This window comes from Vicugna pacos, chromosome 19 (genome assembly GCF_048564905.1).
Source record: "Vicugna pacos chromosome 19, VicPac4, whole genome shotgun sequence".
NCBI lineage: Eukaryota > Metazoa > Chordata > Mammalia > Artiodactyla > Camelidae > Vicugna > Vicugna pacos.
In genome coordinates, this window is record NC_133005.1 from 28747618 (window position 1) to 28770272 (window position 22655).

General features: G+C 39.0%; 1 protein-coding gene across 2 annotated transcripts in view; it reads left to right on the forward strand.

The window, feature by feature from the left end:
• Positions 1-938: 938 nt before the first annotated feature.
• The window catches only part of RALGAPB (Ral GTPase activating protein non-catalytic subunit beta), an 84792-nt gene continuing 63075 nt past the window's right edge, over positions 939-22655 (forward strand). Inside the window, exons 1-3 of one of the 2 annotated variants that reach the window (XM_006202548.4) lie at positions 939-1290; positions 14127-14342; positions 17317-17519. In XM_006202548.4, coding sequence (XP_006202610.2) covers positions 14157-14342; positions 17317-17519 — 389 coding nt within the window. In that variant the 5' untranslated portion in view covers positions 939-1290; positions 14127-14156. The remainder of the gene's footprint in view (positions 1291-14126; positions 14343-17316; positions 17520-22655) is intronic. The other variant, XM_006202547.4, reaches the window with a different exon arrangement.

Consider the following 22655-nt stretch of genomic DNA (forward strand, 5'->3'; position numbering starts at 1 on the left):
TTACCATACTCCATTTAACTGAAATGTATTGCTCTAATCCACAAAGTGTCATGGATATAGCCTTGTTCTTGTCCTGGAACATTCTTCTTTTTCTTCTTCTCTCCTCTAGCTGTTTTCCTGAGTATTGGGGCGGGGGTGTGGGAAGTGGGGGTGAGGACAGAATCTTGAGGAAACACTCTTCTCTTGTATTTTTTTCTATGAGGATACCAGTTCCCTTGTCACTCCTTCCTCCATGGTCTCTTATACCTGAGGGTAAGGAGGAGGAGTCAGCATCTTTGCTCCATTCTGCCCTTTTCAGACACACTGACTTTAGCACTATCCAACACCCTGATCCCTTCCTGTCTGAGTATCAAGGGCAGTCTCAAGGCTAGGTTCTTCCTCCTCTACACAACTAAGGCACTCTAATAATATCTATTCTTTTCTTCCTTAAAGCTTAAACGAAATGATTGAAAGCGATACTGTTTACAAAAATGTGTGGTGCATTATAGCTGCTCATACCGGTATCTCTAGCTGTTATTACTATTACAAATAATGTCTTGCCGCCGATATCAGACAGGCTCTGAATCTAATGTCCGATTCATCTGTGTAACCCACACCTGGGCTGGAATTGATCGTTGCTCATTATTAATGTTATAAGGGGGGGCGGGTAAAGGGCAACATTTCAAAAGAAGGGTGCTGTAATGGTGGGATATGAGAAATTCTTAGAACCTGGGTGGGAGCCAGAATCTTGCAGAGAAAACCCTTACTGCGTCCGCACAGAAAAGAGGTAGAGTCCGGGATGATTCCCAGGAAAGCAGGTGGACGGCCTCCCCGCCTGTATTACGATGAAGTAGGAGCATCCGTCACCTCACCCCTCCTGTTCCACTTGATCCGGAAAGGGAGGGGGGAACCTGCCCCGCGCGGGGATCTGGGATAGCTGCGCAGGCGCAGCTTCCGGCTCCGTGTCTCGGGAGTTATTTGACGCCGCCGCTTCGGCCCGGCAGAAGTCGCTGATCAGGCTCGCCGCGCACGCGCAGTGGCCCACTCGGCTCGGGGAGTTATTTGACGCTGCCGCCCCTGGCAGTCGGAAGTTGCCTGAGCAGAGCCCAGCCGGCCGGCCCGACCGGCCTTCGTCGTCCCGGGCGCCCTCGGAGAGTCGGTGACGGGTGGACGGAGCGACCGTCTGAGGACAGCTGGCCAAGGCAGCGAAAGCGTCAGGCCTATGGTGCGGGTGGCGTGAGGCGGAAGGCCGAGTGAGGCTGGCGGCGGCGGCGCCCGCCCCAGAGATGCGGGCCCCGCCCGTCGCCTCAGGTAACCTGGCGGCCCTCCCCGTCGCGGCTGGACCCTCCCCTCTCTTACCCTTCGGGCGGTCCAGCGATGGCTAAGCCTTGTTTATCGGCCTCGGTGGCTCCAAGACCCCAGCCTTCGGAAGCACATCTCCGTATTTTGGAGGGGACCCACGGGGTCCAGGGGAGCTTGGCCTTGGAGTCCGCGGCTTCTGTCGGGTCTGTTCAAACCCGGGGTGGCCCTTGAGCTCTGCCCCAGCGGCGTGAAGCTCGCTCCCGGCAGCCTGGGGGAGGGGGCGGGTCTGGAGCGGAGCTAGACAACTCTGGCGAAGAATCTGGTCCAGCAGCAAGGTTGGTCAAGTTGCTGTCGCTCTTTGAGGATGATGCTGCCCATTGCACGATGACTCTTGGACAAGGGAGCATTAATAATGAGGCTAAATAGCTATCCCTTGTTAAGCGCTTACTATACTTCGGGCACTGTGCCAGGCCATTACATTCTTGCCGTCTAACTTCACAACAACCAAGTAAGGGAGGAGGATAATCCCCATCTTACTGACAAAGCAACTGAGGCCCTACATGGTTAGGTGACTTCCTTGCCCAAGGTCACATAGCTGGTAAATTTGGACCCCGCCACTCCGACTCCAGATTCAAGTTCTTAACAATTAGGTCAGTGGCTCTCCAGCTTCGCTGCACATAAAAATCACCTGGGGCAGCTTTTAAAGATTCCTGATGTCTAGGTAGCAGAGCCAGGCCAATTAAATCAGCGTATTTGGGAGGGAGATGGAGTGGTGGAAGCCAGACAGTAGTATTTCTTAAACATTCCAGTATGAATTCAGTGTGCAGCAAAGTTTAGGAACTGCTACAATAGAAAATTCTGCATCTCAATCTAAAAAAGAAGTTTTCGTTTTTCTCCAGTTTAAGTGTAGGAGAATCCTCTAGGAGTTTGTTAAAAATGCAGGTTCCACCCTCAGAGACCTTTTCATTAGGCCCACTGACTACTATTCCTTGTGAAATCCTCTTGGGGGGTGGGAAGTAACTTTCTCTGCAGGATTTCTAAGTCAGCTGGACCTTTTAAAGTGTGTGCATCTCATGCAAAACTGTTGGTTTGCAAATTTTGTGAATACACAGTACACATGGGTATAGCATCTCTAATCTCTGGGTCTTGTTTACATATGCTGTTCCTCTGCCTAGACTATCCTCCATGCTTTCTCCCTACTCCACCGAAACACACACACGACTGCTCTTTCTTACACACGTTCACATAGCGTTTTCTTCCCGTCTTTGGCTGCATAACAACATTCCCAACATTCAAAATGCCTCTGTCTGTAACCCCCGCTCCTTACCCGCAACCATCTTGCATCTTTCCTGTCTGCTCTCCAGCATCATCATAATGGAATTTATCAGTTATATTTCTGTTTCTTCTACTAGATTATGAGCAACTTGAACCATGTTTGCTCATCTGTATGTTCCAGTGCTATGACATACAGACTCACAAAAGTTTTTCTGAGTGAAATGTTTGAGTTCCTTTTATGTAACAGACTGCATGCTGAAAACAGTCTTCTCTAGTTCCATTCTTTTAAAACTTTGTATTTTAATTGAAGTATAGTTGATTTACAATGTTGTATTAGTTTCTGGTGTATTTTTGCAAAAGGTGTTTGGTAGTTCTTCGTCTATAGTGTTTTGTTCTTTTTGCTTGAAAATACTGTAGTTAAGTTCACTAATTTCTCCATCCATCAGTTGAATAAACACCAGTTCTTAGCACTGGTGAAACACTAGGAAGGACTAACTGTGCAGTCAGCATTGGTTGATTTTTAATGTCTAGTTTTATCACAGTCAGATACAATCAATTATGTAGTGGAAATCTTTTTATTGCTCTTAGGCCTTTGCATATGTTCCCTACTAAACGCTATAAATAATAATAGTCTAAAATAGTGTTTAGTTGTCATCCACTAAATGTTATTGCCTTGTTTGTACTTGGTAAATACTATTAGATGGAAGTGCTGTTGGTAGTAGTTCATCCTATTCACCAGGAGAGATGGCATAAGAAGTACTTAATGAAGATTAAAACCTTAATGTCAGAGGAATTGACAAACTTAGTATATGTTTATTACAGAATGCCCGAACTACTATTGCCCAACTTATTTACAAATTATAAAGGAAGGCAGGCCAGTAATTCAGATTGTATTTGTTCTTGACTGGCCTTTAAACCTTGTAAGGTGTATAAAAGTGAGTAAGTATGTGTGTGAAGGTCATTATGAAGAGGTTTTTGGACAATAAAGATTTTTTATAGCAGTTAGTGGACTGAATAAAAAGCACATTTCACATAATGACATTCTTTACAGTATACAAATTGTAATAGACTTTCTCAGTTGGTTTTGTTCTGTTTTCTGAAATTTTAGGCCAAGGCTAATGTAGAAACTGATGGGACAATTTGTGTTAAATTCAAATACTTAAGAAACTTGCCCTTGTTTCTCTGATCAGATATGGGCAGAGTATCCAGTTCTGGCCTCAGCACATGAAAAAGATCTTAGTTTTTAAGCCTGGGGCTTCAGCTTCTAGTTGATCACCAAGAAAAGATGAAGAACTACACATGCTCGGTCAAAGACCAAAAATGACCCTAATCATGATAGTCTGAGACCTAGAAATGGATTCTTTTTAATTTGAAGTACCCATCAGTGTTAGCAGATGTATTCCCTGACATGTGTAAAGGCTTTTTAGGTAGAATATGTGATTTTTTTTGGTGCAAGAGGATTAAAATTTTAGAGTTAAGGTATATGGAGTTTTAAGTTTTTATAGAGGAAGAAAGTAGGTAACTTGCCCAAGACTACATGGTTGGCTGTAGCACATCTAGGACTAGAATGCAGTATCCCCTTCCACCTCCATGTCCCCCATGTGAGAGAATGTTGTTTGTTGTTTTGTCGTGTGTGTGTTGGGGCTGGGCGAAGTGGACAGAATAGGCTGCTGTGTTTGAGATACTCAGTTAGATGTATAATGAGTGCTTGTTGTATGATATGTATTTTGTTATATAAACTGGGGATATTAAGATAAATAGGACACAGCTCCTTTCCTTCAGGAATCTACAGTGGAGTTAGGGTTGTAATAAAAGTATAGTATCTAAGACCGCTCTAGTCAAACAGCAATTTCTGCAGTGATGGAGTTTTTCTAGATCTGCACTGTCCAATATGGTAGCTGTTAGTCACATGTGATGTTGAGGACTTGAAATGTGACTAGTGTAACTAAGGAACTGAATTTCTAATTTAATTTAAAATAACATGTGGATATGGCTTCTGTATTAGAGCAAGTCTGAGACATCAAAGATTTAGATCTGTGGTGGTGGAGGGAGGCAGGTAGGTATCTATGTATTTTTTGAATAGATTAGCAAAAACTACCTGTTTTCACTTTTGGGAAGGAATGCAGGCAGAACCTGTCTTTCTTTCTTGTAATGCAGGCGTTTGATAGGATCCCTAACAGTTAGAAACTGGTGCACAGGTGAATACTTTCCTTTTTGACCAAGATTGATATTTACCTTGTGGGGTTAGTAGGATAACAACAGAAATATGAAATATGTTCCTTTTGCTTTTATTAGCCATTGAAGTTATAAGGATGACTTTGAATGCACTTATGTGCCTTAAAATCCAGCATTTATTTACTCAGTTCGTATATTTATTTAGTGTTTTGACACCCTATATCCTATTTTTCCTAAGAGAAATACGGCATGCCTGATAATGTGTACCTTGCATTTGTACAATTCAAAGTATGTTGACTTATGTTGCTTTATTTGATCCTTCTCCCAAGTCACTTTAGCTAGGTACTGCAGGTATCCTCCCTGTTTTACAGATAAGGAAACTATGACAAAGAAATACCAAGTGACTTGTCCAAGGTCATATGATGAGGTGTGGAGTCAGAACAAAAAAAGGAGCATTGGGTGCTTTGAGGCAGGAGGTAGAGTTTCTTGTCCCAGTTCTACTGTTACTTGATGTGATCCTGAGCAAGACATCGTGGTTAGTAACATCTGTCTTACTTAACTTCCCAGTCTTGTTATTGAAATAAAATGAAGTAACAGGTGAAAGCTCTTTGAAAATGATCAATTATACAAATGTACATTGTTATCAAGCAAGATCTCTAATAGTTTTTCTGTTGTAGGATGCTGCCTTCATAACTCACCATGTCAGTTATCGTGTTGAATACTACTGTATCATGGATTTACTCATCATAGATTTCTTTTTCACTATGAAACTTTCTCTTGGGCAGCCATTATATCCTATTCATGCCTGCCTCACTGCATATTAGGACAATACCTGATACATAGCAGGTGTTTAATAAATGTTTGTTCAGTGAAATAACTGATGTTTGAATTTACAAAGTTAAAAGAAATTGTTCTCTGTAATTAGACTTGAAGCTCCTTGGGAACAAGGATGATGTTTATTCATTATTGTATTTCCTGTGCTTGGTGTATAGAAGGCATGTAATAAATATTGGCTGAGTCAATTGATGTAATTAATGCCAGGCTGTGTTCTTAGTGTGTCTGTTACTGTATTGATCGTTTTGGCAGTTTGTCATTTAGACCAAACCTTCATGTTACTCTGTGGTGGTACCTACAAGCCATAATCTGTTACCCAGCACACAGTGACCTAATAATAGAAACATCCAGACATTACCTAGAAAATGGTTTCATGTAGAGTTGGGAAGGAGACTAAATGATCACGGAGGAGCACTGTAATCTTCTTTCTCCTATCGCGTTTACTTCTGGAGCATGGAAAGTGGTGACTTCTTTGCTAGCAGCACATGTTGGTAGCCAGCAGAGCCTGTATCTGAGAAGGAGACTCATAGGACCCTTAACACAGCAATCATAGCCCTTAACCATCTGATTTCAGTTATGTGTTCATATCGCACTGCAGTGCCCAACCCTCCCTGCCAAGTTCCCATCCTTCCCACCCTTCTCAGTATGATAGCCACGCTAGAGTCTGCTTTTCTACTGCTCCTTTAGCCTGTCTCGGATACTTCTATCAATTCAGTTCCTATTGAATCATTCTTATGATAAAGGAATTCTCTTCCCCCAGTTTTTACTAAATTAATTACAAGTCTCCAGTCCTAGTATTCATAGTCCTTCATAATTGGTCACTGCTTATCTTTGAAACCTTACTACCTGCTGTGTGTAGCTTTCTTTTCTGTCACTCTAGGTTTTTAGTTTCTGATGCTGTTTTCTGCTACTTGAAGCAAGTGTCCTTTCTCTTATATACTACCTGCTCCTTCTATTCTCAGTCTTAACCACTCAATTTTCTTACCTGTTAAAATTGTAGCCTGCTTTCAATACTCAATTCATATGCCCCATATACTGTAGTCTTCCCTGATCTTATCCTGTTGTTTTCCAGTGCAGCCTTTCTTTCATTCAGAAGCGATCTTTTGTCCTTTAAACTTCCACAATATCTTGCCTACAGTTTTTTTTTAAAAATGGCGTTCAGTACTTCAATCTTCTAACTTGTGTTATAGTTATTTATTTATTTTTTTTAACCTCCTCAATTAAACTATAAACTCACTGAAACAGGAACCAAGTTTTGTTAATCTAATTCCTTCCTGGTCTTAACACTGCATTGTACATAATAGATGTTAATAACTATCTATTAAATAGGTCAACTTGATTCCACTGTCTGAATATTCATATGTATAGTGAGGATGCTGATATATACTTAGCAGTTTTTTGACATGAAGAGCTATTAATAAGAACTTACTACGTAGAATTGTACTAGCTGTTCTACTACTCAGTTAAAGCTACTTGCATTTCTGATTCTTCTAATTTTCAATCATGTATGTATGTTTTTCTGGTTGTAATCATGATATATATGTTTTTCTTCCTCAATAAAATAGCTGTCATTTGTTGATTGCTTACTATATGGACTAGATAGGACATGTTCCAAACATCTTACATATCTTGATTCTCCAATCACCACAACTCTGAAGTAGGCTATTATCCTACTATTATCTCCATTATACAAATAAGGATGCTTAGACACAGGAGTAGAGTAACTTTAGCTAGATTTCCCAGCTTGTAGGTGGTGGAGCTTGGATTTGAATCCAAGAAGTCTGCTTCTAGAGCTTGTGCTTTTAACCAGTCTCCTATTTTCATGCCTTTCATCTCTGTGGTTTTTTTTTGGGGGGGATTAGGTTGGTTTGTTTGTTTATTTTAATAGAGGTACTGGGGATTGAACCCAGGAGCTAGTGCATGCTAAGCATGCGCTCTACCACTGAGCTGTACCCTCCCCCACTTCTCTATGTTTAATGGCTACATTATAGTATATAGAGTTAGCATGTCCTAATTATGAAGTTATTCCATTGTTGACAGACAGTTAAATTATGCTCACTTCCCCATCTTATGTACAATACTACAGTGAATATCTTGTGCACTTTTCTATTGAGTTGTTACAAGGATTAATCCAGTGGTATTACTGGGTCAAGGCACCTGATATTGGCAAAGCATTCATGCTGTACTTGGATGAATGGTTAGAAAAATGGCATCAGCCTGAGGTGCCTTACAGGTGTGTCAATTTATTGACAGGATAGAGCTGCAAACAGTTCCATGGCAAGTAGACTAGGCAGTCAAGGCCAACAGAGTTTTGCCATGGTGTATCCTGAGAGGTTGATGCAGATATGAACATCTTTGCCCAGGAGGACCTAGGCTCTGCAGCAGTTCTGGTTCCTGAAACTTCTGATGTTCTCCGAGATCTCTGGGTTTGTTGCCTGAGCTGCAGTAGCAAGAGGAGGTGTGCTTAAGAGTAGGCTAGCCACTGACAAAACTGCGCCTAACAGGACTTACCCTGCCAAATCTGTCACATTACACTCTGCCCTAATCTTTTTTCCTAACAGCAACAAACGTGAAACAAAATGAAGTTATAGGACCTTCATAGTTGGGTTCAAAGTCCAAACCCTGGAGCAGAGGTGGGTTGGGGTGACTTCTAGGGCGGCAATGACTCACCCATATTGTACGCCTCCTTACCCTTCCTCTACAAGAATCATGCCAATTCAGTTACCAAAACTAGCATGTGCCTTTATCTTTGATCAAAGGTGTAAATTGACCCACAGATAAGTTCTTTATAGCCTACATATTATTTGGTTTTTGTTTGTTTTTTTACTTGAATCAGTTGCCAACATTTAAAGAGTAGACGTCACAGAAATCTCCAGATTTTCTGTCTCTTGAAAAATTGCATTATCTGGCAACACTGGGTCTACACTTCTTCAAGATTAATAGCTGGCTAGGGCTGATTATTGTCTGTGCCCTTTATAGAGAGCCTTATTTCTCTAGTTTGCCACACTGCCTACCCAATCTACTTTACTACTTATTACATGTTTGGTTTCCTAGACTGGAGGTTTTCATCCTTCTCAGACCTAATATTTGGTAATGACTGCTTCACTGTCCTGAAATTAACAGATAATATATAACCTACCAACATGTAGAATTTTTTTTTAATTTATAAAATTCTAACAGTAACAAATGAAAACCATGAATTAACTATCTTTCCAATAAAATTGGTATTTTGGTAAAAATACTCAGGTGTACCCATACTAGAGGATGTAACAGAGTGGTCAGATGCTTGTGCCTACTTATAAGTCGAGAAATAAGACAGTAATATGGGACTTTATATTTGACATTTTGAAATAAGGGCTGAGTTAGTATGTAGTTCTTGTGATTGTTTTCCTGACAGCAGTGTGTGATAATTAGCAACTCAGATACCACAAATGGTATGGCCTTTGGTGACGTGATTGTTCTGAAATGGCGAACAATTCTTGGTATGGTAAGGTTCTAAATGTAAAAAAGTTTAGTCTTTCCTCAGTTTACATGGATGATATAGCATTACTGGAAAATTCAGTGTATATTAAAATAGCACAAAATATTTTGTATTCATGGGTAAAATGAAGTTAGATTTCTAGGCTTAGAAAATTAAGAACACAATGATTTTCTGGCAGACACTAGAAAGTCATGGGAAATGTAGCATAATTATTCATTGTGCAGCACTGTCTCCTGTACTGCAGGATGTCTGTGTGTCCTGGATCTGCCCATAAATACCAGTAGCATGCCCAATCATTGTGTTAACCAAAAGTGTACCTAATATTTCCAAAATACCCCCTGGAGGAGCAGGCCTTTTTTATTGAAAATCACTGCCCTAAGCTCTTGAGTGTGTCCTCTTGGCCTTACATCCTAATCAGTTTTTTTTAATCACTCATTTTGCTAGTTTAATAAGTACAAAACAATACTTTAATTGCTCTAGTGTTTCTTTCATTTCTTCATATTTGTTTCAATGTTTATTTTCTATGTATTGTTGCATTTAATTCACTTGTGCAGTTGGCCGTCCCTATTGGCAGGTTCGGCATCTGCAGATTCAACCAACCATTGATTGAAAATATTTGGGGGGAAAAATTCCAGGAAGTTCCAAAAAGAAAAACTTGAATTTACTGCATACAGGCATTACATTACATTTCATAGTATTTATATTGTATTTACAACTATTTACATAGCATTTACATTGTATTAGGTATTATCAATAATCTAGAGGTGATTTAAAGTATATGGGAGGATGTGTATAGGTTACATGCAAATATGTTTATATAAGGAATTGAGCACCTGTGATTTTGGTATTGTCAGAGGGTCCTCAAACAAGTTCCTGGTGTATACCAGGGGACAACTATAATTATAGTATACATCTTTGTCTTAATATTTTTTATCTTTCATGTATTTTGTTAAAATTTAGCATTAGTATTTTTCTATTACACACATTTTAATATTTTAGTTCAACTTTTTCATTGTGTCCTTTCTATACCTATCTACATGTTTCTTGAAGCATTTATTTCATTTTCTTCATGTAATCATTTAAACCTTAATACATTTAAAAATTACTGTTTCTTACATTTAAAAACTTACAAAAAATTTTAAGAAGAATTTAAGAGCTGTGAATCCTGTTTTGATTGGTCTTTCATAGTGTCTTTTTTTTAAAGAAAGATATTCCTGTGTTTACTTAAAAATTGGGAAAGGTGGTAGCTGTTTCTTAAAAAGCAAATCCCCAGGGCCCAACCCGGACATACAGAATTGAGCTTTCTAGAGGAGTTTTGGAATTTGCATTTTAAGCCAGAACCACCCCACACCTCCCACCCTAGATGATTCTTATGTGGCATTTAAGAGCTAGCTTGTCCTTTTTTTTTTTTTTTTTGCCTTAAAACATTTTTTTCCCCTCTGATAATGTATTGTCAGGAATGGACACTAAGTATTAAATATTCCTTAAATATTTGGAAACCATTGGAAACCATCCAACTACTTTTTTTTTAACTAATAAGTAGCTTAAAATAAATGGACTTCTTCCAATTTTTATTTGTATACAGCATGCAAAATTTTGGACTTCCTTCAGTGGATTAAAAGGAGTACCTTCTGACATCTTCCTTTTTCCCATTGGTAAACCTTGGCATTCTGAAACATTCAGTATGCACTGTGTACCAGAGACTACACAAAGATTCAGGAAGTGAGGTCAGAAAAGGTTGACACACTTGTGGTGAAGGTATCTTTACACAGCTAACGAACAACCTAACTTGAAGCTTAATTTGAACAGCCTGTAATCGGCACTCAGAGCTGGGGAAGAGGGGTGTTGGGAAGAGTGAAGAAAGGAGGACATTTGAGCTGTGCCTTGAAGGATGAATACTTAATGAGGTGGATCAAGCTGGGGAATGGCACGAGCAGTAATACAGCAATACAGCGTATGAAAGAACTTGTCGGGTTTGCGCAATCATCAGTAGTTCTTTGCGGCCATAGCTTGGGGGATGGGGTGGGAAAGTGGCAGTAGAATATAAAACTATGAAAGTGGAATAAGCAATTTCAATGAGAATTTTAGCAAGTTTTTTTCTTTAATTGGGTAAAAATCTTAATTTTTATATAGAAGAATAAATGCCTAGGAATAACTAATAAAGTTTTGAAAAAGATCAGTGGAGGTGGGGGGGCTTCCTTTCTAGGTATTAAAACATTCTATAAAGCCACTGAATTTAAATCATTATGACATTACATAGGAATAGACAAAAAATTTAACAGAACAGATTCATAAATAGATTCCTATAAAAATGAGAGTTTAATATATGACAAAATTGATATTTCAGGTCAGTAGGAAAGGACATGTTTTTAATAGGTGATGTTGACACAACTGTGCATCTATAAGAATGTAAAATTGGACCTTTCCTATACCACTTATAGAGGTAAATTCCAGATGATATAAAACTTAAATGTGAAGAATTAATTATCTTGCATGGAAATCTAGTAGACTACATATACACTTTAGGGTTATGTTTTTAAACTTTTGGACCTAGATCCATAATAAATATTTTATGTGTTTTATATTGTGACCCAGAACATATGCATATATAAAAAATGAAACAAATTTTACAGCATATTGCTTACCTTTACTATGTGTGGTGCTTTTATTATATATCCTATTCCATATAATCAAAAAATATCACTTGTTATATTTATTTCATGACCCACAGTTTGAAAAACACTTACTCAGGGGATGAGAGGGAGAAATTAACCTAAGCCAGGCTCAAAACTAGAAGCTATAAAATAAAGGTAAATATTTGGCTAGACTAATGAAATTTTACTTCATACCTACCAAATTGGCAAATAAATAAATAAATACATAAATAAATCTGATTCCTGGCAACAGTTTGGGAGTGAGAGGCAGGAAGGGCTCCCATTCATTCCTAATGTAGATGGGAGTTGTTACAGCTTTTTGGGAAGCAATCTGGCAAGGCCTAGTAACATTAAAAATACATATACTCTTTGATCCAGTGGTTTTACTCTTGGGAACTTGTCCCATAGAAATTAAAAGGCTACTGCTTAAGAATGTATGAACAAGCATGTTCATTGCATCATTATTTCCTGGTGACCAAAAAGTGGGAAATGGAGTAAATGTACATCATTAGGAGACTGATTGAATAAATTATGCCATGTCCGTGCCATGGACTATAACACAGCCACGAAAAAGAATCTGTTATTGGAAGGACAGTCATGAGGTACTGTGGTTGAATGGAAAGAAGATATAGAAGAGTATATAATCCCTAGTTATGCATGTGTGTAAATTATTGTAGTATGATTGAGTTAGGGTGGAGCAAAATACAACAGAAAGTGTTAGATTGGTTAGGATGGATTATCTATTCAGGAGAGTGAATTATTTGAATAGGGAATGAAGATAAATGAAAAGGGTGAAAAATCACTAAAAACAAAACACCCTGTAGTATAATATTCTTGTGCATTTATGTAAGAGATATTATATATTGTGTGTTTATATGAATTATACTATTTACTGTGTGTATATATGTGTATATATATTAATGAAAAAAATGTGTTGTGTGGAAATAAGTTGTCGTCTGATTGGGATGACACCTATCAAGAATTTTCCCTTTTTCCCCTTCTGTGCTTGAGACTGCTTATTTTAGTGTGTGTGGGGGGGGGAGCACCAGGATATCCTTAGAGGGTTCCTTATAAATCCTAAGGAAATTGAGGCAACTTTAATAGTCAGTTGCATTCATCTGTCCTTCAAATTGTAGGTACCTTGTTCGATGCTGGTTCATCCCTTCTGCTTTCCCATTTTCAGGGCCTCTTGGTCCAGAGGAGGACCATATCTTCTTGAAAAACACTGACACTTGTTAAGCTGGAGTAAAGTTTTCTAACATAAAATTTAAAAATGCTACCAGTTTGAAGAAAAATTAGCTTAAAAGATAGAACTTTTTAAAGCTTAAGTGTACTCTTAAACTCTGCTGGCTAGGCAAACGGATTTCTGAACAAGTAGAAAATGAAAGTTAACAGAAGTAAATTAGAAGGGACTAAACATCCTTGGTTCTCTTCATGAGTATGGCATTTATGATTGTAATATTTACATTGCATTCATCTAGATATATTTTCTGTGGCTAAAATTTCTCATTTGTGTGGTAGACTTAGGTATCATTTCAGGGAGAGTATACAGCTTAGGAAGAAGCAGTCCATATCATGGAGAATGTATTGGATAGGGAGGGAGCAGTACATGCCTTGGTTAAGAGCATGGTTCCTGGAGTCCAGCAGATAGGGGCTTAAAACCAGCTCCATCTACCATGTTACAGTTCTGAAGCCTCAGGGAAACAGCAAACCTCTCTCTGCCTCAGTTTTTCCCTCTGTGAAATAAAGATAACATTACTTAATTTTCATAGAGTTGTTTTGATGATTGCATGAGTAGTGTATGATAAATGCTCAGTAGATGGCAGCTCTTAATATGTTTTCTGAAGGACACTGACTTTCAGGTGTTCCATTACTAGAAGTGTGTATTCCACTGCTGTAGAGATGAAATATTCTCAAAGACTTTTATGTCTAATTGAGGGCATTGGTGGGAAATTCTAGGGGTATGTTTCTAGCATGTAATAGGTTCTTGGACACTGTTGACTGAAAAATCTGGGGCTTGAAGTAAACCCTTTCCTTTGTCTCCCTTTCCTACGTAGAACATGCCCTTTTTCCATCCTGGAACATGGGTTGTGGAGGGTTCCCTTATGCTGTGAGTGTACCAGATCTGATAATTTTATCCTCTTGCTCAGTGGCCATCTGCCCTAGCTCTGCTCTGGACTTTTGAGGGCTTTTTTGGAGAGGTACTCAGACAGCTACTTCCCAGGGTCTGCCTTTCCTACGTGATCTTACCAAGAGGCTATTTTAGGACTTTCTCAAAACATTTAGATTTTTTTTTTGCTCAGTCTTCTCGAGGCAGTATATTTACAGCTTCTTTGTCTTGCCATGTGGGGCAAATATGTATTTTACTTACTTTTATTAGTTTGCAACAGTATAATTTGACACGTAATTCTGTTTTGTCTTTTCAGGTGCCATTTGGATAGTCCTTTAGCGGCACGATGTACTCTGAGTGGAGGTCACTGCATTTGGTGATTCAGAATGATCAGGGCCACACCAGTGTGCTACACAGCTATCCGGAGAGCGTTGGGCGAGAGGTGGCAAATGCGGTGGTTCATCCTCTCGGGCAGGCCTTGGGTACCTCTTCAGTGGCTGGTAGTGAGAGTTTGTTAAAAACTGACAAAGAAGTAAGTGTTTTTTTCATTGGATTCTACTATGTGAAAATATGTTTGTTACTGAAGAATTTATTCAGCAATGTCTTTTTAAATGGATTTCTGTTCAGTATAGTGTGACTTCTCAATTTGACCTTATTTGGGTTCAGGGTTGGGGCTCAGAGTTTGTGGGAGTTATAAGGAATAGGTTGTACCCTTGTGCTGTTGGGACTTCCTGTTAGTCAGACCCACCCAGTTCTCCACTTGAGCTGTATCGAGACTTGGATGTCAGGCCCTTTTCCCTAAGTTCTAGGCTCAGTCTTCAGATTACCATTCAGAGGTTGTGTTTCGAAGGTCTTCATTCCTCTCTCTAGGTGGCCACTGCCTTTTGTTGTTATTTAGGCTACACATATGCACTGAGCTTGAGGCTCTCCCGCTGCCTCCGTCCCAGTCTACCCTTGCCCGACTTCCAGGTTTAAGAGTGCCACAGAGCGGCTAAGTCTGTATGGCTGTGAGCCCACGCGGTTGAAGTTGGGGGTGTGTTTGCTGTCCCTAAAGGAACTGTCTCTAAAGATACGGAGCTTTTGGAATGACTTGACCTGGAGCTGGTCCTCTGTTCCTGGGTTCAGGAAATTGGGCCAAAGTTAAGTTACCAGTGGGAAGTCATGACGGGGCCCTGAGAATGGAGTGATGCAGGAGCTTGGTAGTAGGAGGTCTGGCTAAGATCAGGATGAGAACTTGTCCCTTGTGTATGAGGACATTCACACAGCCTTTAGGCTTCGGGTTTACCTATTTCTCAGTAAGTCCCCCCACACCCCTCTTTTTTAAACTCTTACATCTTGATGTCTCATGAAGGAGAATTTAGACCCCTCTAGATAGAAGACTAAAGTTTATAGATCTAGAGGCTGTTTGTTTACCCTCTGTAGACCAGGGGCTGCCAGAGGGGAAGCCCCTCATACTGAGGTGCATTTTCTTCTCCTCAGAATGCCCCAGCAGAGAGGAGTTACCCAGCCCAGCGCTTGCCCGGGCGCTCTCCTCTTGGTGTGTCTGTAATTCCTTGCTGCCTTCTCCTGGAAGAGATGGCATGTGAGTAGATAGAGGTGCTCAGCGCAGCCCTTGTTTTTCCTCCTTTCCTGCCCTCAAAAGGGTATGAGAGAATAGTTCTTGAATCCAGTGTCCTCTAGAATTTTGTACAGTTGACTATTGTGTGAAGATATCACCAAAGATATCTTTCCTTGGTCTTTTCTCTGATAATTAGGGATTTACAACCTCTTTAAAAATTCTCTTATTCAGCCAGATCCTACTCCCTCTCCCCTCTCCCCTGCCTCATTTGTCACAGCTTTGCTGTGTGTCAGCTTCACCTGTAACACTCACTGCTGTTATTTTCTGTTACATTAGTTATATTGCTGTTATGTATTTTCTACCCTTAGTGTGTGTAGTTGTTTTTGAGCTAAAAAATTTCAGTATATGTATTTATCTTGTTAGATTGAGCTTTAGTTTTAAGCTGTTGAGATCTTTTTGAATCCTGAATTTCTGTTTAATGAGTTTTTTTGTTTTTTTGTTTTGTTACCTTTGTGGTATCTACAAATTGTCAGCATTTAAGCTGTTTTTCTCTAAGTTAAAATCTTGGTAGAGTCTTTGGCATGCCATTGGGCATTTTCTTCCAAAAGGATCTTGGTACATTAATCCACTGCTATTACTCTGTGTGTTATTTTGACCAGTTTTAAATCCAGCCATTGTACCTTCTTCTGGGCCATATGTCGCCATCTTGTCCATAAGGATATCCTTCATGTGACCAGATTTCTTGCTAAAGCCCAGATCCTCTTTGCCAGAGAAGGCTGTTGATGGCATGGTGAGAATAGCTTTAGATTTTTAGTAAGACCAGGGATCAAGGTTTCAGCTCCACCATTTCCAAACCAGTGCCTTGGGTCAAATTGCTTTGCTAGACTTTAGTTTTCTTATCTATAAAGTGAGGCTACTTTACCCTCTCACACAGGGTTATTTTGATGGTTAGATAATATTTATGAAAGTGCCTTGTGAACTGATTTTAAGTCAGTACCAGGTTTATACAATTGGCAGATGCCTTTGTAGTAACCCTATTAATAAAGGAATGAAGCTTGTCTGGCATGACTTGTTCTTTTTGAGCAGGCTGGTTCCCACTGTGATCTTGTTTCCCTTTTATTAGTGCTCACTGATCATCTGCTTAGTAATTTGTCCCAGAGTTTGTCTGGAATTCACTTAAACTTTCCAGTCTATAGTATCTGGACTATAGTTTTATCCTCTTTTGCAAATTAGGCCATTTCCCCTTTCTTATCATGCCTTATTGATTCATGACTGCAGGCAGTGGTTCAGGAATCTCTCAGGCACCTTCTCTCAGCCCCTAGGATGCACTTCAGACAAGTCAGGAGGCTGGAAGTGCCTTTTTAAGATCTTACCCAGCTTCAATCCCTTCTGACCTATGTTTGTTCTTGCTCTTCCACTTAAAATATATTCTTTGCCAGTGAAAGTAGTCACAAGTAAGAATTGGGCAGTTCATCTTCCCTCTTGTTGTCTGTTAAAGTTGCATAATCTGGAAATGGAATATGATTAAATTTACGTAAATGATTTCCTAAGTGACACACATACCTGCATAAAAATTAAGTGGAGAAGAATACCTAAAATTTTCTATTTCTGTGCTTCCAATCTCTATGGAAAATCAAGATGACCTGTACTTACTTTTTATTTTACAGAGCAAACAATAATGACTAAGGGGTGAAAACCAACAGGTTTGACATTTAGAAATAAGTAGTTTATTTTCTTAAATTTTTTGCTTAGGTTATGTCTGAATATGTATATGTCTTATACATGGAAAGTGCATTCTCTAGAATTAATCTGACATATTTATGTTGAGATGAGTATACTGTCAGTCAAGAGGTTTTTGGGGATAAAAGAGGTTAACATTTTCAGTCAGTCTACTGATACACAAATAGGGGTGTGTAATAATTCTGTATGTATATTTTCTTTTATTTAGGTAAAATGGACCATGGAAGTAATTTGCTATGGACTGACCCTTCCATTGGATGGAGAGACTGTAAAATATTGTGTTGATGTATATACCGACTGGATTATGGCTTTAGTGTTGCCGAAAGATTCTATTCCATTGCCAGTTATTAAAGAGCCTAATCTATATGTTCAAAGTATACTGAAACACCTGCAAAATCTTTTTGTACCAAGGTAAGCTATACCAGTCTATCTGGCTTGTTATCAGGATTGTAATAAAATATTCATTAGTGTTAACTTTTTTTAATAGAAACTGATTTCATTGTTAGTCCTTTGAACACTAACTTTCATTACTCATTCAGTTAAAAGGTGTGTTAATGTGAATGTTAGAGATGGACTTACATAATGTTTACTAGGACTCTTTTTAACAAGCGTGTGTTCGTTTTAAAGGCTTTTGGCTTTGCTTCTAAGATCTGATAGCTATTAGACTTTAAAATACTGTGACCCCTTTCCCTTCCACTCAAAAATACCTAACATAATTCTCCTCTCCACCTAAGCTAAAGGCAGCTAAGCACTCTACCTTAAAATGAATCTTCCTTATGAGAGAATGAAGACATTGAAGTAAGCAGATTTGAAATTATTATGGGCAAGTTTGTAGTAGACCGAAAGATAACTCTTGACAGTTTGTCATGGACTTTTCCCCTATCTTCTGAGGCAGAGACCTTAAATATTGTAATGTAAGATCGCCTTACTTGTGCTTAAATTTTTTTCCCCATTCTAAAAGAATTACATGTCATTGTAAAGATTTTTGGAAATATAGAAAATAATCGAGAAGAAAGCATTAGTTCCTTACCCATTTGTAGAGATTTCCAGTGAGAAAAATCTGCTTTCAGCTATTTTTTATGTCTGTGAAAGGGGCAAGAGGGCTTGCCTCCTTTTGAAATAGTTCTGGTCTTTCAGATGATGAGGGACTTTGAATCATCCAAAACCAGCTCTGTAAAGTTTAGTTTTTTAAATTTAGAAGAAAGATTACCTGGAAAATCTGAATTAAAAAAGAGAAATCTCCATTAAGAACTCTGGTCTGTAGGATCAAATGTACAGGCATACCTCAACATACTGTGGGTTTGGTTCCAGACCATCGCAGTGAAACGAATATTGAAATAAAGCAAGTCAAAATCTTTTGGTTTCTCACGCATATAAAACTTATGTTTACACTATACTGTAATCTATAAGTGTGCAATAACATGTCAAAAAACAATGTACATATCTTAATTTAAAAATATTAATTACAGAAAGCTAACCATCATCTCAGCCTTTAGTGAGTTGTTACCTTTTTGCTGGTGGAAGGTCTTGCCTTGATGTTGATGGCTGCTGGCTGATCAGGGTGGTGGTTGCTGAAGGTTGGGGTGGCTGTGGCAATTTCTTAAAATAAGACAGCAGTAAAATTTGCCTCATAGACTGACTCTCCAGTTCGCAGATGATTTCTCTGTCGCATGCAGTGCTGTTTGATAGCATTTTATCCACAGTAGAACTTCCTTCAAAATTGAAGTCAATCCTCTCAAACCTTGCTGCTGTTTTATTAAGTAAGTTTATGTAATCTAAATCCTTTGTTGTCATTTCAACAATCTTCACAGCATCTTCACTAGGAGTAGATACCATCTTGAGAAACCACTTTCTTTGCTCATGGTAAGAAGCACCTCCTCATCCATTAAATTTTTATCATGAGATTGCAGCAGTTCAGTCCCATCGTTAGGCCCCACTTCTAATTTTAGTTCTCTTGTTAGTTGTGCCACTTCTGCAGTTATTTACTCAGGTTGAGTCTTGAGCCCCTCAAAATCATCCATGGGGATTAGAATCAACTTCTTCCAAACTCTTATTAATGTTGATTTTTTTTTTTACTTCTATCCTATGAATCATAAATGTTCTTAATGGAATTTAGAATGGTGAGTCCTTTCCGGAGGGTTTTTAGTTTCCTTTGCCCAGATCCATCAGAGGAGTTACTATGTTTGGTAGCTATAGTCTTATGAAATGTATTTCCTAAATAATAAAACTTGAAAGTTGAAGTTACTCCTTGATTTGTGGGCAGCAAAATGGATGTTGTGTTAGCAGGCTTGAAAACATTAATCTCGTACATCTCAATGTTGACTGAATAAAATACGTAACCTAAAATAGTTGAGAATTATGTTTTATTTGGTGGACTTTCTGAGGACTGTGGCCTTAATATAGCCTGTGAGACAGCTCTGAGAAACTGTTCCAAAGAGGTGAGGAAAGAGGGAGGATATAAAGGAGTTTTGCTGGGGAAAAAAACCCAAAAACAAAAACTGTGTTGTCAAACATCAAAAGATTACTGCTAATCAAAAAACCAGACATCTCAAGTTAATGATTTGAGTGCCTTTCTATGTATGGGAAGATGCAAGAGTTTGGGTTCATTGAAGTGATTCCTTTGATATGCATCTTAACTATCTAGGGCTAGTATCCTGTTTTACTCTGTCCTGAATTCCCCTCAGGACGCACTGTTGGGGGTGGCTACAGTGGCTGATGGCTTTATGGCTGCAACATACTTTATTTACTGAAATGGCAGGTGACATTCTTTGTCCATATCCATCAGAGCTCTTGAGTGACCAGGTGCATTGTCAATAAGCAGGAGTATTTTCAAAGGCATCTTTTTCCCTGAGCAGTATATCTCAACAATGGGCTTAAAATAGTCAGTAAACCATATTGTAAACAGATGTGCTGTCATCCAGGCTTTATTGTTTCATTTATAGCACACAGGCAGGGTAGATTTAGCATAATTCTTAGGGGCCCTAGGATTTTCAAAATGGGAAATGAGCATTGGCTTCAACTTGAAGTCACCAGATGCATTAGCCCCTAATAAGAGAGTCAGCCTATATCCTTTGAAGCTTTGAAGCCAGGCATTGACTTCTTTCTAGCTATGAAAGTCCTAGATGGCATCCCTTTCGAATAGAAGGCTGTTTTCATCTGCACTGAAAAATCTTATTGATTGTGGCCACCTTCATTGATTATCTTGGCTAGATCTTCTGGATATCTTGCTGTAGCTTCTGTATCACCACTTGCTGCTTCACCTTGCACTTTTATGTTATGGAAGTGGCTTTTCTTCTTAAACCTCATGAACCAACCTCTGCTGGCTTCAGACTTTCCTTCTGCAGCTTCCTCACCCCTCTCAGCCTTCATAGAATTGAAGTAAGTTAGGACCTTGCTATGTATTAGGCTTTGGCTTAAGGGAATGTTGTGACTGGTTTGATCTTCATCCAAACCGCTAAAACTTTCTTCATATCAGCAATAGGCTGCTTCTCTTTCTTATCATTTATGTGTTCATTGGAGTAGCACTTTTAATTTCCTTCAGGAGCTTTTCCTTTGCATTCACAACTGGGCTAACTGCAAGCAAACGGCCTAGCTTCCGGCCTGTCTTGGCTTTCAGCATGCCTTCCTTACTAAGCTTAATCATTTCTAGCTTTTGATTTAAAGTGTGGGGCATATGACTCTTCATTTCATTTAAACACTTAGAGGCCATTGTAGGGTTATTAAGAGGCCTAATTTCAATATTGTTATGTCTCAGGGAATGGGGAGGCCTGAGGAGAGGGAGAAAGCAGGAAAATGGCTGGTTGGTGGAGCAGAACACACACATTTATCAGTTAAGTTTGCCATCTTATATGGGTGTGGTTCATGGCACCTCAAAACAATTATGGTAGTAACATCAAAGATCACAGATCACCATAACAGAAATAATGATAATGAAAATATTGCAAGAATAACCAAAATGTGACATAGAGATATGATGTAAGCAAACGCAGTTGGAAGAATGCACTGAAAGACTTGCTCAGTTGACACAGGGTTGTCACAAGTCTTCAATTTGTTTAAAGAAAAAGACAGAATCTGTGAAGTGCAGTAAAATGAAGTGCAATACAACTAAGTGTGCCTGTACACGCCTTACCTGGTGTGGAGGGCTGGCTGTAATCTGGCCCCTAACCAGTTTAGCTGCCGCTGGTTCTTCATGAGCCCTGCTCTTTGGTCAGACTCCTAAATAAGACATTCTCCCAAGACTCCTTAAACATCTTCCACATTGTTACCTACCCTTTTGCCATCCTCGCCCTCCTCTCCCAGCTGTCCACGTCTTACTCTTGGTGTTTCATCTTAAATTCTGCCTTACCTGACCACCAGGCCCATAGCACTCATACCTTCTTTGAATCTGTAGAGTGCTTCCTGTGCCACTCTGTATCTGTCCAGTTTTACTGCTTATCCTTTTAAAATGTGTATGTCTCATTTCCCCATCTAACCAACCTGAGGGCAGGAACTGGGTTATATGTAGTTTGGGCTTCCATAGTACCTGGTGCAGTACTGTTATTACATTAGGGTGAATTAAATGCTGGTTGCTTGTATTTATTAATTTCAAATTGAAATAGTAATAGGAAATGGTGGGCAGTAATTAGTATATTGTCTGTGGCTAAGCAGGTTCTTTTAAAATGATACAGTAGTTTTAATACTTTCTTGTCATCCCATTTAGGAGACTAATTTACTAGGCTTTTTCTTACTGCATGGGACAGTCTCATGGATGGTGGGTAGTATTGTCACTGTGTCTTTTTCTTCTTTGTACTCTTACATCTCAGTGCTCAGTGAATTTGTATTGATGAAAAAAAATCAATGGCATTTGAGTATTAGCCTTTTGCTTTTCTCTTTTGAGAAACAAGGCTACCTTATAAATTGTTCATTTTACGATTTGGTAATTCGCTTGTTTTCTCAAAAGTGTATGTGTACATACCTCTGAGAGGGTGCTGAAATGAATATTAGAGTTCTCCTAGCCAGTAGTATCTTAGGGAGGTGAATATTTTCAGTCCTAAATATTCAGAGTTATGATCTCATCTTCTATTATTGGAAGTTTCCATTTTTTTTTATTCAGATAGTTCACAAAATTGTCATCTTTTACTTAATTGTTTTTTATAAAAACTAACACTAAAAATAGAGGAAGCAGCCTTTACCACTTTGCTTTAAGTCGTAGTAGATGTAACCTTTTTCCTTTTGCCTATCAGGTTTTTTTTTTTTTGGCATAACTGAGTGAGGAGTGACCTATCTTTTAAAACTGATCAGGGTTTTCATTGCTCAAATATACTATACTTTAGAAAATGTGGTGTTCTTCTAAAGCAGTGGTTGACAAACGTTTTTTGTAAGGAGCCATATAGTAAATATTTTAGGCTTTGTGGGCCATACAGTGTCTGTCACAACTCTTCAACTCTGCTGCTGTAGAGAAAGCAACTGTAGACAATATATAAATAAATAAGTATGACTGTGTTCTAATAAAACTTTATTTATAAAAACAGATGGCAGGCTAGGTTTGACCTATTGGCCATACATAGT